Below are 18,338 nucleotides of genomic sequence, written 5' to 3' on the forward strand. Positions count from 1 at the left end.
TCTGTTACAAATAGATAATGTGAGAGAGTGTATTATCCGAAAGCCGCTACACACACCCACATTGTCTCAAAATAGGAGCAGATGAAGAGAACTCATGAGTCTTAAATGATGACAATGTTGAACAGTTCGAAACATTTTATTTTCTCACTTTATTTTGTCTGGATTGGTGGTTTCATTCCTACCCATCCAAATCATTCTACATATTTAGTAGCATACATACATGCATGCATATATGACCAATTTCCAGTACAGATTCAAAAGCCAAACCTAAAATCTAATTTTACAAAATTCACCTAAAATATTACAAAAGAAAACAAAAACAAATTAACACTAAGCAACCGATGAGAGTGGTGGTAATTCTTGATATGGTAAAATACATTAAAAATCTATTGTGTTTTCATTCTGGAAAAAAAAGTCATTGACATTATCAACTTCAAAACTATATATTTTTAATAAGGAGTATATATGTATATACACCTGTGTATAACAGCAATATACCTTAATAAAGCTTTCATGACATGCGATACATACATGAAAAATTCACCTAAAATTCTGTAGCTAAACAGGAAAAGATATTTAACAGTTTTCTAACCATTGTAGATGGACAGTTACTAACCTACTATATCATAGATGCTGCTTAATGACAGGGTGTGTGAATATTTCATGTGATGCAATAAACATAGAACAAAGTGGTGACTTTAAAAAATATATTCCTTTTATAGTTTGTGGAAAATAAATTGTAGTTTTTAGAACACATTTCTGTTGGTTAGTTTGAAATTAAGAAGATGGATGGACAGACAGAGAGACAGACACACATACATTAGATAGATCGATCGATCTTATTACTCAGCAGTGTCCATTTTTTTAGGTAAATGTTCTTATTAAAAAAAAAACAGCCCACAGAGACTAGAGAGTATGCAGACATGGTCTAGATGCAGTGGTTCCCAACCCAGTCCTCAAGTACCCCCTACCAGTCTCGGATTTAGGGATTACCCTGTGCTTTTTTTTTTTTTTTTTTCTTCTAAAGACACCTCAGACACAACTGGGTAATCCCGGAATACTGGACTGTTATGGGGTACCTGAGGACTGGGTTGGGAACCACTGGCTTTTTATATAATTCTGCAATACATTGGGAGGACATGTAATCTAAACTATATCGATCACTCTATGATTGTTGGAGCCAGGTGTAATTATTCCATATCACAAACAGTTGACCTCCTGTGTTTTCCTGCACTATAATCACTGCACTAGAGTTTGCAGAGAGAGATCCATTGACAAAAAACATTAAATGGAAAGCAGATTTTGTGGCAAAAAAATATTTTTTTATGAGAAGTGTCAGAAAAGAATAGCCAGATTTGTTGAAGCTTAAAAAGGACCCAAAAATATAAACAAGTTCTCTCTACAACAGTGTTCAAATGATGTATCTGATTAGACATGTCATCGTTTGAAATATATAAGCTGCACTAGCATAGACACATGCTGGGATTCTTCATATTATCTTTCTGAAGACTAGGAACTGCCAGGTAATCCTGCAGCGGTATGTGATCACCAAAACTGTACAGTTCCCTCTGCTCAAATTAATTTCAATTTCTTTGACTTTTTAATGTCAAAGTTGTGTTGTCACAAAAAAAAATTAGAATATGTTTCCTTAATAAAGTGGCTGTATAAAATCTATCTTTTTTTCTTTATAGGTAAATAACACTTAATTCCTTTGCTGGTCTTGCAAATATAATGAAAATTCCTAAATTCTAGACTAAGTCTCCATTGGGACCTAAACCTTTCCATTTGTGATGTGCCATGCAGACCTTTTTAAACTAAGATATGAAAATAAAAGCAAACCGCATCAACACAGAAAATGAACTGTAGATCTTACACTCAAGTTGGATCTCTGAAAATAAATAATTATTGTTTACCTACTTTTGGATTAGCCAACAGATGTTCCCTTGTTTTAAAGAAAAACAGATCTTGGAAAATGAATGTTTCTTCATTATTTTTTAAGAAATATATCCAGAATAAATGTCAGTAAATGGGAAAATATAAATGAAACAACTCACCACTACAAGAAGTATTGGAGTTGAAAAATGTCAGCATCATTATTATAATCATCTCAAATTCCTCACAATCCTAAAGAGGAACATATATTAAGCATACCATGCTTAATAGAATCACCATAATCAGTAATTATTAACTCTCGGGTCAGGACCCCAAAATTGTTCCCTTATCATTTTAGTATGTGTCCAATAGCAGAACTAGGATTATCAAATTCATCTGGACACCAAGCAGGCAGCTGTCAACTATTGGAGAGGATTTTGCCCAGAACCTTATCCAGTGGAGTGAAGACCTCTTGAAACAATGGGGAGTCTAAACAAGGTATTTGTAATATTTTTTTAAAATTGGCAGAGATTTTGAGAGTGTGTCACTGTGTTAATTTTCCAGCTGAAGACAAGCTAATGACATGAACATAATTTCGAGCACTGACAAAAAAAAGTTAAGAACCACTGCCATAGATGGCTCCATGCGGTTTAGTCCAGAGTCCACAAAACTGTTCTCCATGATTCCATAGCTTTGAAGAATGAACATATTATGTGATGCTGTTCAATTATATTTTTCCTTTGTTATTATTATTGTCCTTACACAATAACAATGTCCAAGGTCAATAAAACAAAAATTACAATAACTATATTTATATATTTAAATTTCAGGAGTACTTCTTCACTCTTTGTAGATAAAGTATGAGATGTGATTTCATGGCAGCTCTTAAAGATTTTAACTTGGTCCAAGATTCTTGTCCACTATATTGTTTCACATTTGCGCTTCAGTTAGCATGTGGTAAAAGATAAAAATAACATAATCTATGTTGTTTTAATACAGTACTTTTAGGTCTATTTCATAGGAAAATAAGTTTGTAAAGAGATCAATGAGACCACCTGATCAGGTTGATCTTCTCTTTTAGGGCTAAGTGATCTTTTCTAATTTCTATGCGATTCGACACACTCCAGACTTTGCTGCGGTATCATTTGTGATAGATTCTCTCCGAACATCATTTAAATCCCCGTTTATTTCATCAAAAATACCAGTTTCAATCATTTCCTCCTGCCATGGTATAGGTATGTTGCCTGAGGCAAATTCATCAAAAAGTTGCTTGTCACCATCTTCAAGAGCAACACCTCGCACTGTTGAAAAGGCTCCTACATCTTGAATATCCTTTGCATACACAGTTCTGGAGTCTGGGGCAAACGGTGGTGTGAGGATACCTGTTAACATAAGAAAGAAAAAGTAAGAAATGTCCTCACTAAATAAACAATATAATTATTATTACATTTTCTTTTCAAAGGCGTTTATGCACACAAATGTATTACCAACGTTAAATGTCTGGACTAACAGTCACACTGTCAGTTAAAGTGTTTCATTCGATATTGTGTATCTTCCAATACTTTAGCAGATGTAAAGTAGAGTTCTCAAACTTTCATGACATCACAACAGTTCCCAATCTATGGATCAGTTGAGTACAAGTGCAGGAGGTTCCTGAGTATTTTGTTTGCCTGTTCTCTATTATTAAATTATGGTGGCAAGAAAGCTAAGATAAATGCTTGCATGGTTTTCTCCAGTTTAGTGCAAGCACTTATAAATTCCTTTACCCAAATAAGGGGCAGCCCAATAATCAAAAGTGACATGTGGTTGCTCAATGTGAATTTTTATATACAGTAAGGCACTATTCTTTCAAACCTGGGTGTAAATTTACAACATATGGGTAAAAACTGTTTATGTTGAAAAATTAAAGAAGCAAAATCATTGCCATTCACGAGCATGATTCGCAGACTGACTCCGGAGAATGATTGATCAGATCTTGCATATATAGAGTTAGCATGATTAAAGTTGAAAACATGGAGTCTTGGCAACCATAATGCTGAAAATTAAAGGACCAGTAAAAAATTACTAATTGGGTCAATGAGACCAATTTCATACGCCCCTTTGGTGCCAGGCAGGAGGGGGATTGGAAATAAAAGAAGTTGTCGCAAGATACCCCAGATTACACATTTAACAAGTATTGCATGGAGAGGGTGCGATAACTAACATTAATCAACCATATAGACAATCTAGAGCAGGGATCAGCAACCTATGGCATGTGTGTCATGCATGGCACTCAAGGCTGCCAGAGACAAACAGGCTCTGGCCAATCAGGAGTCCTAGTGGGACTTCAGATATCTGCTAGTTCAAACAGAGCAGTGATTGCAGCTGGTTAGGGACAATTTTCAATTTACACATTGCAACAGATTTCAGATCTCCAATCACATCCTCCCAGCACTTGTAAACGGGAATCCGCAGTGGACTCGTACCTGGCCAGCCCAATCTTCACTCCAGGGAAGCCACCCACACTGCTAGATATACACAGAGCAGCAGAAGACACCGCAAAGAAATTACGCAAACAGTGACAATCCACATCCACACATATAACCCCACAAGCAGCCTCTCACATTTAATAACCCAAGCAGCCCCACACATACACACAGCCAAATACACAATGTGACATATTATCCACACACACACACACACAATTCCACAAGCAGCCCACACAGCCCACATTCATGTTATCATACAAAATATCACAAACTACTCATAAACATGTACAATATTACAGCCCACATATGTACAAATACAATGCTACAAAGTAACTGCAGCACCCATAAATAAGACAAGCAGAATACGGTAACATACACATCTCATTATAAAAGGATAGGTTCTGGCCCGCCAAGGGACCTTAAGATCTTGTTTTGGCACAGTACTACTAAAAGGTTGCCTACCCCTGACCTATAGTGTGGTGGGATGCAGAGCAATATAATTACAGAGATCGTGTGCCAAAGTCTCCAAAAACTCTTAAAAAAGGCCCAGGAGTTTCCCATTGTCCAGAAGTGCGTGGTGAAAGGATCACTATAGGATCAGGAGCACAAACATATATTCCTGACCATATAGTGAAAACCCACCATTAAGGTGGCTTGCTTCCCCCCCCCCTCCCCCCTCCCACCTTAGATCCCTTAGAATGGGTTAAAACTCACCTTATTTTCAGCTCTCGTCTGCGCTGACCCTGCCCCCTTGGTGACATCATCAAAATTGACAATTTTAGCCAATCTTTGCTAAAATGAGCAAAGGAGTGGGACCAAACACCGTTTCGGCCAATCAGCACCTCCTCATAGAAATGCATTGAATCAATGCATCTCTATGAGGAAAATTCAGCCTCCCCATGCAGAGCGTGGAGACGCTGAACAGCAGGACTACTTACTTGTGCAGCCCTGAGCCAGGAAGCCCTTAAAGTGGCCATCTAAGGAGTGGCCACTTGGAGGTGTCCCTAGGGGCAATGTAAACACTGCCTTTTCTCTGAAGGTAACGATTATACTCACCAGAACAACTACATCAAGCTGTAGTTGTTCTGGTGACTATAGTGTCCATTTAAGTACTTGCAATGATTCCATCTACCAATATATGTTTTAATCCTCAGTCCAAAGAGCATACCTGCTTCTAGTTTTCTCCAATTAATTTCTTTGAAGAAAGCATGTGCTCTGAGATCATTACAGTTTCCGTTTTTAAAACCAATCCTTTTCTTGGCATCCTTTTCCAGTAAGGCTTCACAGAAGGCCTTGCAGTCCTTGTTGAATTTTTCTGTGTATGACACTGGATCATTGAGGATTCTGTTCTTTAAATCTTTATTTTCAACCTGAAAAGGGGATTAACAATAAAACACAGATAAGCAACTTCAAAATGCAATGAATGTTGATTGTTAAACAAATTAAGATAACCTAATATAAACATTTCAATAATATTGGATTCCAATATTGTTGAATGGGTAAGGCAGTGGCTGAGTGTCAGTCAACAGAGGGTTGTAGTCAATGGAGTATATTCGAAGCATGGGCTAGTTACCAGTGGGGTACCTCAGGGATCTGTACTTGGACCCATTCTCTTAAATATTTTATTAGTGATATTGCAGAAGGTTTTGATGGTAAGGTATGTCTTTTTGCTGATGACACAAAGATTTGAAACAGGGTTGATGTTCCAGGAGGGATAAGCCAAATGGCAAATGATTTAGGTAAACTAGAAAAATGGTCAGAGCTGTGACAACTGACTTTTAATGCGGGTAAGTGCAAGATAATATTTAGAATATTTGATACAGTAAGTGAGGAAAGTAATTATTTCAGATGACTTAAAAGTAGGCAGACAATGTAATAGAACAATAGGGAATCCTAGCAGACTGCTAATGCTGGCTGTATAGGGAGAGGTTTTTGCAGTAGAAAGAGGGAAGTGCTCATGCCATTGTACAGAACACTGGTGAGACCTCACTTGGAGTACTGTACACAGTACTGGAGACCGTATCTCCAGAAGGATATGGATACTTTAGAGAGAGTTCAGAGAAGGGCTACTAAACTGGTTCATGGATTGCAGGATAAAACTTACCAGGAAAGGTTAAAGGATCTTAACATGTATAGCTTGGAGGAAAGACAAGACAGGGGGGATATTTAAATACATAAAGGGAATTAACACACTAAAGGAGGAGACTATATTTAAAAAAGAAAAACTACCACAATGAAAGGACATAGTCTTAGTCTTAAAATTACTTTACAGAGAGGGTAGTGGACGCATGGAATAGCCTTCCAGCTTAAGTGGAAGAGGTTAACACAGTGAGGGAGTTTAACCCCTTAAGGACCAAACTTCTGGAATAAAAGGGAATCATGACATGTCACACATGTCATGTGTCCTTAAGGGGTTAAGCATGTGTGGGATAGGCATAAGGCTATCCTAGCTATAAGATAAGGCCAGGAACTAATACAAGTATTTAGAAAATGGGGTAGGTCAGATGGGCCAAACGTCACATTCTATGTCTATTAAACACAATCCAGACTAGACATTTGGCTGGCTGAGCAATAAAAACATAAATATCCAATGCATTAGGATCAATAAAATGATGTAAAAAAAAGTGGTCCAAGCCCAACCTGTGGTGTTATCATATGAGAGACAAGTACCAACATAAACACAGTCCTCTCTGCTTGCTCTTTTTAAGCCTCCCTGTGGTAGTTACTGCCATCTGGCAGAGTATTGACAGAAATATATTCCAAAATACAAAGAGCCAGCGACATATACCCTGTTACACACTCAAATACACACAAATAAACCACCTGTTATACACTCAGATACACACTTCAAGATTCACATACAGATAGAGAATGCCATATACATACGCACAATAACACACACACAGACTACCAGACACACACAAAGATATAAGCCAAGTACACAGATATGGATGGTCACATACAGACACACTGAAAGATAGACTGATGTAGCCATACAGATAGAGACAGACAGATACATACACACATACCTCAATGCTACTAAACAATGCGGTCAATTAGGAGAGATATTACTATCTCACCAACCAGACCACCATGGGTTGCAGGTCTCCATCAGTCCCTAATGCTCAGTTGTCCCCTTACCAGAGTATTTCCACCACCTCCAGATAGCAGCCCTGCACAAGCATGACTGGTCACTTGAGACTTGGGACCTGGTTGTGATTGCATAGTAACAGTAGAATAGCAATCATAGCATTGTTCAACTATTTACATCTCCTGCAATTTCAAAAATGCTAAAGCATAATAAACTAAGAGCAAATTAAAAATGTTAAGTAATAGGACGCAGTATGCAGCAATTTCACTGACAAACATTATCAGTGCTCATTATCGATGGCAATTGCTTTTGTTCTTTAATATATTTAGTACATTATATACAATAATTTATATATTTATATAGAATAATTTATTTCCACTTGGTATTTACTATTATCCATTTACAGATGTATTGTCATAAATATATCTTGCAGAGCACATATTTAGCAATTATTTGCCCAAAGTGTGAGATAAGTGATCGGAATTGATAACACAAGACATGCAAGACATATTGATATAGCACATACATATTCTGTCTGTTCTAAAGTAAACCTTTGACTTTGCAAGCCTGCATACAGGTTTGAGCATTGTCCTGTCTTGTAGGACTGTCATTGGCTTACAGCATCAGAGGTCGGAATGGGAAATCTAAAGTGCATCACATACGTCAATCTGTAGGTTGATGATGTTGAACAGGGCATGACCTCGAATTGGATCACAGTGAGCACATTGGATTAATTGGGCAGTGTCCATATAGTCTGTGGGCAGAGTCAAATTCCAGGGAAGAGCTTTAACACAGAACACATCCAACACAAGGTTACCGTGGGTGTATCGTTGAGAATTCAAAGTGTATTTCACAATTTATAGACAGAATAGAATTCTGTTTTAATCTCTGCGATTTTTACCTATAATTTGAATTTAATTTTGAATTAACTTTGAATTCCTGCCAAATCAAACTTTAGTGAATTTATATCTATTTGCAATACCCTGTTTCTATTAACAGCAACAATAATCTCACTGTTGCCATTTTTGTTGTAAAAAAACAAACTGGTGTTCCCTATATGTGGAACTCTACTCTTTTCTTAAGTCTCTGATGTACTATCATTGCACTTTATTCTCATTTAGGTTGTCATTCAATACGACTGTAATATGCTGTCATTTTTTTATTTTGTTTAGAGCCATTTACAAAAATGCCTAACCCCAGGTAATATTCAAATATCTTGCATATGCCAACCGACCCTCTATATGTCAATAATAAGATCTGAAAATATTCAGTACCTTTTCTCCTCTGCATCGGAAGGGGCCACGTGCTGCAATCATTTCATATATTGTGACTCCCAATGAGAAATAATCTACAGAGAAATCATATTCTTCCCCTTGTAATAGTTCTGGAGCCATAAAACCTGTTAAAGTTAAATAGATGTTTAATTATAAAAAATTATGTTAATCACATTATGGTTACTCTTATAGTAAAGAAACACTTTAAATAATTGCATTACCTCCAAGGACTTATTGCATTACCTCCAAGGACTTATTCCCAATGTTGTTCTCTAGTGTTACTAATAAGTTACTAATCAAGCTTTTACTATCCCCCATAGAGAATAAAAGGGGACATTAAGCGCTACTGACACTCATTTCCACGCTAGACACAAAATTTCACTGTCTCCGCTATCTCACCAAAATGTAAACCTGCCTTAGCTAGGTGTAAAGAGACAATGTCAAGTTAACACCTGCAAACTCTACATATATTATATAACAGAAAAATATGATATGTATATATGATAACATTTAAGCAGTAAAGCGCACCTCACAGGAGTCACAGCATAACATCCATCAATAAACAGAAAGGAAAAGGAGAGACACGTGAAGTTAAAAATAGTTATGTAAGTAAAGGGCATGTGCTATTATATGGTGTAACTAATATTGAAGGGGCATAAAACGTGTCAAGAACACAAACGTGTATATCTGACACTATGCTTCTTAAACCACAGTTTAGTTGGTTGGCCCATCTTACCTCCGGTTAGAAAAGTGATTGACTCACTTTTTTCCAGCAGTGCGCGGGGCTCCTCGCGTCTGACCCCACCCATAATCCGCCTCCTTGGCTGACATTATCAGAATTGGTTATCTCAGCTAATCACAATGCTTTTCTAGAACAAATTCCGATGATCTCAGCCAAGGAGGGGGGCGGAGCCAAACTCTGCCATGGTCACTCAGCATCTCCTCATAGAGATGCATTGAATACATGAATTTCTATTGGAAAGTTCAGCATCTCCATGCAGAGGGTGGAGACACTAAACGTCAGTGCTGCACAATGGTCAGCACTGACCCAGGAAGCACCTCTAGTGGGTGCCTGAGAGGCTAGCACTGGAGGTGTCTCTAGGGAGCAATTTTCCTCTGTAAAGGCTATGTTTAGAGCAAAAAGCATACAGGGACTGACTATAGACACCCGTAAAAGTGTTATAGTTGTTCTAGTGACAACAGTGTCCCTTTGACCTATAAACCCAAATCATCATTTCAACCAACCTAAAAATTATTTTTCTATGTCCACCTTAAAACTCTGGCCTTTCATATCATCCAGTTTTAGTTGCTTAGAAATTGTACCTTTTTTCCAGCTGGTATTTTATGGTCACAAATATCATCTGTTAGTAATAATAATAGCTTATGTTTGATATGTAATGACATTTGAAATAAGCCCAAAGTTAGGTACCATTCTGCACTTATCATCTTGCAATGGTTGGTCAAACAATTTGTATTGCAATGAATTTAAAATAAATTGCTTAATTTACATGAATGCGTGGGAACATATTTTTTGTAGGTATGTTATATTTACTGTTTACTACCAGGCAGATCTTGTGTGCTTGCTTGTGATATGTTTTGACATGTATCTCTAAGCATTCTTCCAGCTCAGCAGAGGAAAATAGTTCTGTTATATGCTTTTAACTGACACTCTATAAAGTAGCCAGCTACTTGAGCAGTTTGAATTGAGCTAGCAAACTTCTATTTAAATAACTGTTTATTTGAAAGTTGATGACATCTCTCATTTAGGTATCCGCTACATGCTTACTTAATATATTTCCATTTTTCTTTACATTGTTGCAATTAAAGAAATACTCCAATATTATGAATAAGTAAACATATTTATAAAATGGAAATGTTAATGAATCTCCAAAGCCTCCTTTACTCTCAAATCCAGTAGTAAGACAGTCCCATACTGCAGATCTGTCCTCAATACTGATGATCTACCGGCTAATGTAATGCATTTACTAAAGAAGCTTGGGGACGGAGGGCACAGATGCAGAAATTGCCATTTATTTGTGAGAGACATTACTTATTGCTTTGTATCAATAAAAGGTCGTATCCCAGATATCTGATTGACAAGCTGAGAGAATGCACCCTAGCCCTTTTATAAGAGTGCCAATTTCCGTTGAAATCAGCCCATTTTATTCACTAATGATTCATGATAATTCAATACATTGATGATTTATATACAGATGTCACTATTATGGTGTATATGTATTTTGTTTTTCTAATAGTATTGAGCCATTCTGAAAGGTTATGAAATTGAGGCATTTGTTACCTAGTGTCCTTCATTTGGCGACACCAGTGAGCTGTCCTTGAGCTGTTCCTTTGTGCCATTACAGCAAAATACAACAGCTTTTGTACATCAGACTGATCCCAACCATAAGGGCAGTCTAGATCCAAAATGCACAAGAGATCCAGCAACCCTGGATGATTGTTCTTGCCATCTTTGGCCCTTGTCAATGAATGGTAGCTGATTCTGCTCTAGGAACAGTGAGCACAAAGTCCTCATCTGGATTACCTCTATTTATGTTAACAATTTATCTTGCTGCATTCAACTATTGATTTTATCTAAGCTTTTGCCCATTGTCAGAGTTCTCATATTGTTTATGCTTATTTGTATGAATCCCTACAAACGAGCATAAACAATTTACCCGTGCACTGTCCCAAATCCCTACCACCATTTACATAAAAGGGGTTTGGCCATTAAAGTATAAACTCAACTTTCAACTTTGTTTTTGTATTTTTTTTGTATTTGTTCTCACTTTTTGTATCACACAGCTATGTTACAATACTGCCATCCATTCCATGTGTTCCCTATTAAGGGTTAATAAGTATATAGGGGAGTATATAAAAAAAAAATAGCCTCTCTCTGTCTCATTAGAGATATCTTTGCCAGATGCTCAAAGAAGCAAGGTGAAGGGTCAGTGTAGGACCCGCTTAGGGGGGTCTGCCTTGACATTGGCAGGCGGGCATTCCCTCCAATAGCCATTAGAGTAACTAAATGACCTCCATTTGTCTAAATATACATAGGGATTAAGGAGAGAGCACAGGTAACATTTTCTTTGGATTCAACTTTCAACATGCAGGCTAAATTATTTACAATCCCCCTTGCTGCTTTTTAAGTTATTTCTATCTTGTTTGTAATGAAATTGGGCTTTTGAGATTAACTAACCATATAAATTTAGGGTATGTCATGCAAATGTTATTAAACATAAATAAAAATAAAGCAAAAGGTTTCTTGATATCTTACAGTGACTGTACATGCCCAGTCCTCCAGCTACAAATTGAATCAGTGGCATTGATCTTTAGATCTAATCAAATATATATTTCTCTCTAGGATTTTGACACAATATGCCCCAGAGCATATATACATATCTGTTGGAGAGGAATGCGAATTATTAAAATGGATTCTCCTAATTACCCTAAAGCAGAAATGCCAGTAGTCTTTCTTGAAAAACAAATAATTTTATTTTCTTCTTACCTGGGGTTCCAGCATAGCCCTTGGTTTTTGATTTCTTCTCCTTCAACTCAACAGCCAGCCCAAGGTCAGATATACGGATATTGCCTAGAATGTAAACATTACTTTTTTTTTCAGCAGCTTAAGACTTTTAACTCTTTGCGTTTCATGGGAACTACAGTCTTTTAAAAGGCATTAATAAACACAGTAATTAGTTAATCTTTTATCATTTGCTCCAAAACATAATGGATCAGAATCCAAAACAGGCACAGAACCTAATCTACCAATGTATATTCATTAAACATTTACAACATTGAGAGTTGTGTATTCACATGTTATTTAACTAGGAGAGCATCAAATGTGAGTATGTATGTGCTTCGTATATCTGAACTTGTGTAAAGCAAGTAAAACTTAAGGGAATACATTACATCATAAGAACTAAACTTGACATTCTCTATTTTATGACGCCCAGGGATAAGAGGTGGCTGCACACAGCTGGTGCTAAGGTGAGGCAAACTAGGCATTCGCCTGTAACATATGTCCCTGGCTGGACTTCTTCTCCTTCACTACAACCACAGAGCGTGGTCTGTACATCAGATAGATGCAGATCATATTGAGCCGTTGTGGCCTTGTGACCGGCACCTACACAAGGTGCCGAAGGGAGCAAAAAAATAAATAATTTTTGTCTTAATTAAAAAAATTTTTAAACGTGCATTGATGACCTGTGGTTTCATGTTAAACCCCTAGCATTGACCATTGCTGAATAATTTTGAGACTGGAGAAGTCATTATAAGTTGCATTTTCAGTTGAATTTGGGGGAACCACTTAAAGCATTTGCTGTGTTGAGCTATTTCAATTGTTTCTGTTTGATTTTTCATTGGAAACAGTCTGTACATTCTGAAAATAAACCTGATTTTCAATGGGGGTTGAATAATTTTGATTATAACTGTATAACATAGTAAATTGCGTCACCACTTAATACAATGACAAAGGGACCCTTACTATATACTTAGATCCCAGTTACTGTATTGAACAAAAAATATTTTCTTACAACCGGTTGTCGTTAGACATAATCTATGATGATCACTACAAGTAAATGTGTTCAAGGTTATGTGAGTTTCTTTAATTCTGTTATCAGGATCTAACTTGCCTGAAGTACAAACCTGCTGTTAACTTTATTAAAGTAAACCTGACACCTATGGATACAAAAACATACAGAGATAGATATAGAAAGATCATGTTTTCAATCAAATCCCTGCATCATAGGTGATCTTATCCATGTATTATTCCCCACAATGCATGCATTGAATGCCACCATGCAGTAATGAGACCTTTAAACTCAGGAAAGGGCTGGAATATACATCAATGTTGGTTTATTGTGATATCTTCAGAATCCCTATATGGAGTTACTTTCCAATAACGCACACTTTTCCCTGTTATTTTCTCTATATAAAAAAACGAAGGCTAGTGTTTATTAATTGTTAGAAAATTGCACATTTGTCACGTGATAGCTGTACACTAAAACCTGTAATACCTGCGAAGCTCTACACATGCAAAGATATACTTTAGAGAACTGCGTCATAGCACGGCTATATGCTGATAACACATTCTGTCGTGATGGTTACAGAGATTGAGTTCTCCAAACTCTTACTTACACTTATGTGTTTTATCCATTTGCTAAAACACTGAACTAGTTCCAAATATAAATATAAAGTGTTGAATGTGTAAAAATATTCTTTAGATTGTTTTTGTCTTCTCATAAAACTGAGATGGTTGTTCTAGAACCAACAATGTTAGCAGGTACAGAAAGGGTTGGATTATTGGTATGTGTTTTTCTGTTGTTTTTTTATTCTTTGAGCAAACACATGTGAGCTATACCCACAGTGTTTTGTTAAAATGGATGGTAGTATGTATATGGGCACTGATAGGGACCCTACTAGATGACTACAAAGTGACTAAGAATGATTAATGAGTCAGATTCTTTAGCACTCATTCATTACTGGAATGGAATAATTGGCTGAAATATGTTGGGTCATAGTAACACCCATTTTGATATATCCCATATCTATGTTGTTTGTAATAGATATATAGATATATTTAGCAAACAACATGGATATGGGGTGGAATTTGGTAGAAGATGGTTAATTTAAAGTTGTGTAAACTATCAATTTGTTGTTGGTTGGGCATAAGACCCTTGAGTATTTATACAATGGGGAAGATTTATCAACGTGTCATTTCATGAAAAATAGTGCAAAGTAAAAAAGTGTACATATACCCACATCAATGCATGGTACCAATATGGGACAATACTCTTCAAGCATCGGCCACACCGCCGGAAGACCACCCACCGCTGGCAGCGACAGGAAACCTGGGCCTTCTGTTGTTCCCAATATGGGAAGGACTCTCGAAGCCGAGTCTGTGGCTTGAAACCTCTATTTGAGGCCAGTAGTGGGAGTGGGTTGAATCCAGCTTGTACGACCAGCTTGTCGGCATGCTTTTAGCAATTATTTTTTTGTGAAACTTCCTACGTAAGACTCCAGTGGAATTTCCTAGTTTTATGATGATTTATTGTTTGCATGCTTTAATTTATTATTATTCTAAAAATGAAGCTATACTATCTAGGAGTTAATTTCCATGTGCCTATATGTGCTTACGTATTCATGACTTTCATTTAATATTTGCTAAGCCCAGCCGTACTTTTATACTCTTGTTCTGACTCCTGATTGATTGTATTGTCTCTCTTATCTGACTCAGTAAAAAAGAGAATGACAAAAAAGGGCTTTCTGAATTGTGTTTTCCAAAAAATTATGAAAATGTTCCTTATATTTTCATTGGGGTTTTGTTAGGGATGACCATAAAATAAAAAGGACTTGAGAACAATTGTAAATAACAAATTAGGCAACAGTGTGCAATACTGGTCTGCCTTTGTAAAGGCTCGAAAGGTGCTGTTATGTATAAAAAGAGGTTTTTATTCACGTGATCAAAATATAATTTTGCCTCTTCATAAATCAATGGTAAGACTTCACCTTAAATATGTGGTGCAATTTTGGCACCAGTTTTTTTTGTTATAATTAACATTTTATTTAAGTTTTATTATAAAGCATAGAACATAATAAATTAGATGTTGGGCACAAGGTTTGAAGGAGGGTATTGCAGGATATTGCAGGCTGAATAGTGTGAATTTTGCACAAATTTGGTGTCTTATCTCAGTATGTAAGGCAAAATTGGCACTCCCACCCTCCATGCCAACCCTATTCTCCCCTCAACCTATCCTCCATGGCATTCCACTGCCTCCAATGAGAATGATTGAAAGATCAGGCTGTAGGGAGAACCTGGCCTCAGCATGGGAATACAGGTAAGAAGTGCCTGGACAGTAAGGGTCCTTTTACCCCTTAACCCCTTAAGGACACATGACATGTGTGACATGTCATGATTCCCTTTTATTACAGAAGTTTGGTCCTTAAGGGGTTAAGGACCAAACTTCTGCAATGTCATGTCATGTGTCCTTAAGGGGTTAAAGATTATTATTAAGATACAGCAGACAGTTTAAATATGCATTACCATCATTGTCTAATAGGACATTTTCTGGTTTTAGATCTCGATAGATAATCCTGTTTTGGTGAAGATGTTCCAACCCACATATTATCTGTGCAGTGTAAAAACAAGCCCTGGGTTCATCAATTCCTGGATTTTCTTCATCAACGTTGTAAATGTGGAACCTGTACAAAAAGAAAAATTTAAGATTATATATGACACATTTATCCAGTAATATTTGAATAACCAAATTACTAAAAAAGTGAAAACACATATAAGTCAACATACCTTTCCATATTGTTAAATGATTATTATAGTGTAAACAAAATGTTGATGGCATCAATATTTAACCATATTAATAATGGTAAATTATGTATTTTTAGTTATGTTTTATTAATTAAACACAGAAACATAGAATGTGACGGCAGATAAGAACCATTCAGCCCATCTAGTCTGCCCAATTTTCTATTACTTTCATTAGTCCCTGGCTTTATCTTATAGTTAGGGATAGCCTTATGCCTATCCCACACATGCTTAAACTCCTTTACTGTGTTAACCTCTACCACTTCCGCTGGGAGGCAATTCCATGCATCCACTACCCTCTCAGTAAATACTTCCTGATATTATTTTTAAACCTTTGCCTCTCTAATTTGACTATGTCCTCTTGTTGTGGTAGTTTTTCTTCTTTTAAATATAGTCTACTCTTTTGCTGTGTTGATTTCCTTTATGTATTTAAATGTTTCTATCATATCCTCCCTGTCTCATCTTTCCTCCAAGCTATACATGTTAAGATCCTTTAACCTTTCCTTGTAAGTTTTATCTTGCAATCCATGAACCAGTTTAGTAGCCCTTCTCTGAACTCTCTCTAACGTATCAATATTCTTCTGAAGATATGGACTCCAGTACTGAGTACAATACTCACAGTGAGGTCTCACCTGTGTTCTGTACAATGGCATGATCACTTCCCTCTTTCTACTGCCAATACCTCTCCTTATACAAACAACCATTCTGCTAGCATTTCCTGCTGCTCTATTACATTGTCTGCCTACCTTTAAGTCATCAGAAATAATTACCCCTAAATCCCTTTCCTCAGATGTTGAGGTAAGGACTCTATCAAATATTCTGTACTCTGCCCTTGGGTTTTTACGTCCAAGATGCCACAACTCTGACCATTTTTCTAGTTTAACTAAATCATTTGTCAATTGGCTTATCCCTCCTGGAGCATCAACCCTGTTACATATCTTAGTATCATCAGCAAAAAGACATACCTTACCATCAAGACCTTCTGCAATATCACTAATAAAAACATTAAAGAGAATGGGTCCAAGTACAGATCCCTGAGGTACCCCACTGTTGACAAGCCCAAGCTTCGAATATACTCCATTGACTACAACCCTCTGTTGCCTGTCACTCAGCCACTGCCTTACCCATTCAACAATATTGGAATCCAAACTTAAAGATTGCAGTTTATTGATAAGCCTTCTATGTGCAACAGTGTCAAAAGCCTTACTGAAATCTAGGTAAGAAACGTCTACTGCACCACCCTGATCTATAATTTTAGTTACTCAGTCAAAAAAATCGATAAGATTAGTTTGGCATAATCTCCTTGAAGTAAACCCATGCTATCTCTGATCTTGAAATCCATGTGATTTTAGATGCTCAACAATCCTATCCTTTTATTATAAGGTCCACCGTACCTGAGTATATTCAAAAGTTACAATGAGGCATTGTTAATAATCTCAGTCATGAGGATGAGAACAAGATTTAGAATTGTATAAATGAAATAATACTGCTAATAATAAAATTAACCAATAATTTAATTATCTATTAGCAAGGGTGCATTAAAACTAAAGTGTTGCCTAGTAGACTGGATTGCCCCCCTCAAAAAATCCTAGAACTGCTAGAAAACCCAAAATGTGTCTTACGCAGAAAAATGAATAAATAATTTAGTGCAATCTCAATTTTATGTGCGCATAGCTTTTTTATTACACATTATTATTTATTAGGTTTTGCAAGTGAGAAACTAATAATAAAATGAGTTAGTGATACAGAAAAGAGATACTATACAATGCTACAAAAATATGTTTATTTAAATAGTAGTTAAAGCCCCTAACATACAGAAGTGTAGCAATGGAACAGAACAACTGAGTTGGGCTACAAGGAGATGCGATATCAAACCAGGATCTATGGCCTTCTAAAGAGCATTACCATGTTTTCAGTAGACTATCAAAAATCTTATACAGATGTGCTATACCAACTTATCAATAGTGTAATAATAGGAAATCATTGGTGGTTTAATAAAACTGGATATGGAGAACCATATGTAATCCACAGGTTCATCCAGTCTTCCACAAAAAAAATATTCACCAAAATAATGTTTATACAGACTTTCTGTTATTGAAAAGATATTACAGTTAAAAATAAATTGCATTTGCATACTTACCGTAGATCACCTCCATTCATTATAGTCATTACAAGGCAGACTTCATTTTTTGTCTGGAATGCATATGCCAGGGAGACAATAAATCTACTGTGGACCTTTGCAAGAATCCTTTTTTCAACCATAGCACCCTACAAAATACAAAAGGGTGAATTTTATACAGAGCACACAAATGGAT

At 36.5% G+C, this 18,338-nt stretch overlaps 1 protein-coding gene across 1 annotated transcript in view; it reads right to left on the reverse strand.

Annotated features, from left to right (window-relative positions):
- Positions 1-1,009: 1,009 nt before the first annotated feature.
- Positions 1,010-18,338, reverse strand: part of GRK1 (G protein-coupled receptor kinase 1) — a 57,515-nt gene continuing 40,186 nt past the window's right edge. Inside the window, exons 2-7 of the mRNA XM_063459540.1 lie at positions 18,164-18,291; positions 15,748-15,905; positions 12,211-12,294; positions 8,706-8,830; positions 5,509-5,710; positions 1,010-3,254 (exon numbers count right to left, since the gene is read on the reverse strand). Of these exons, the coding sequence (XP_063315610.1) occupies positions 2,977-3,254; positions 5,509-5,710; positions 8,706-8,830; positions 12,211-12,294; positions 15,748-15,905; positions 18,164-18,291 (975 nt within the window). The 3' untranslated portion in view covers positions 1,010-2,976. The remainder of the gene's footprint in view (positions 3,255-5,508; positions 5,711-8,705; positions 8,831-12,210; positions 12,295-15,747; positions 15,906-18,163; positions 18,292-18,338) is intronic.

The sequence above is a fragment of the Pelobates fuscus genome, chromosome 1 (assembly GCF_036172605.1).
Source record: "Pelobates fuscus isolate aPelFus1 chromosome 1, aPelFus1.pri, whole genome shotgun sequence".
Taxonomy (NCBI): domain Eukaryota; kingdom Metazoa; phylum Chordata; class Amphibia; order Anura; family Pelobatidae; genus Pelobates; species Pelobates fuscus.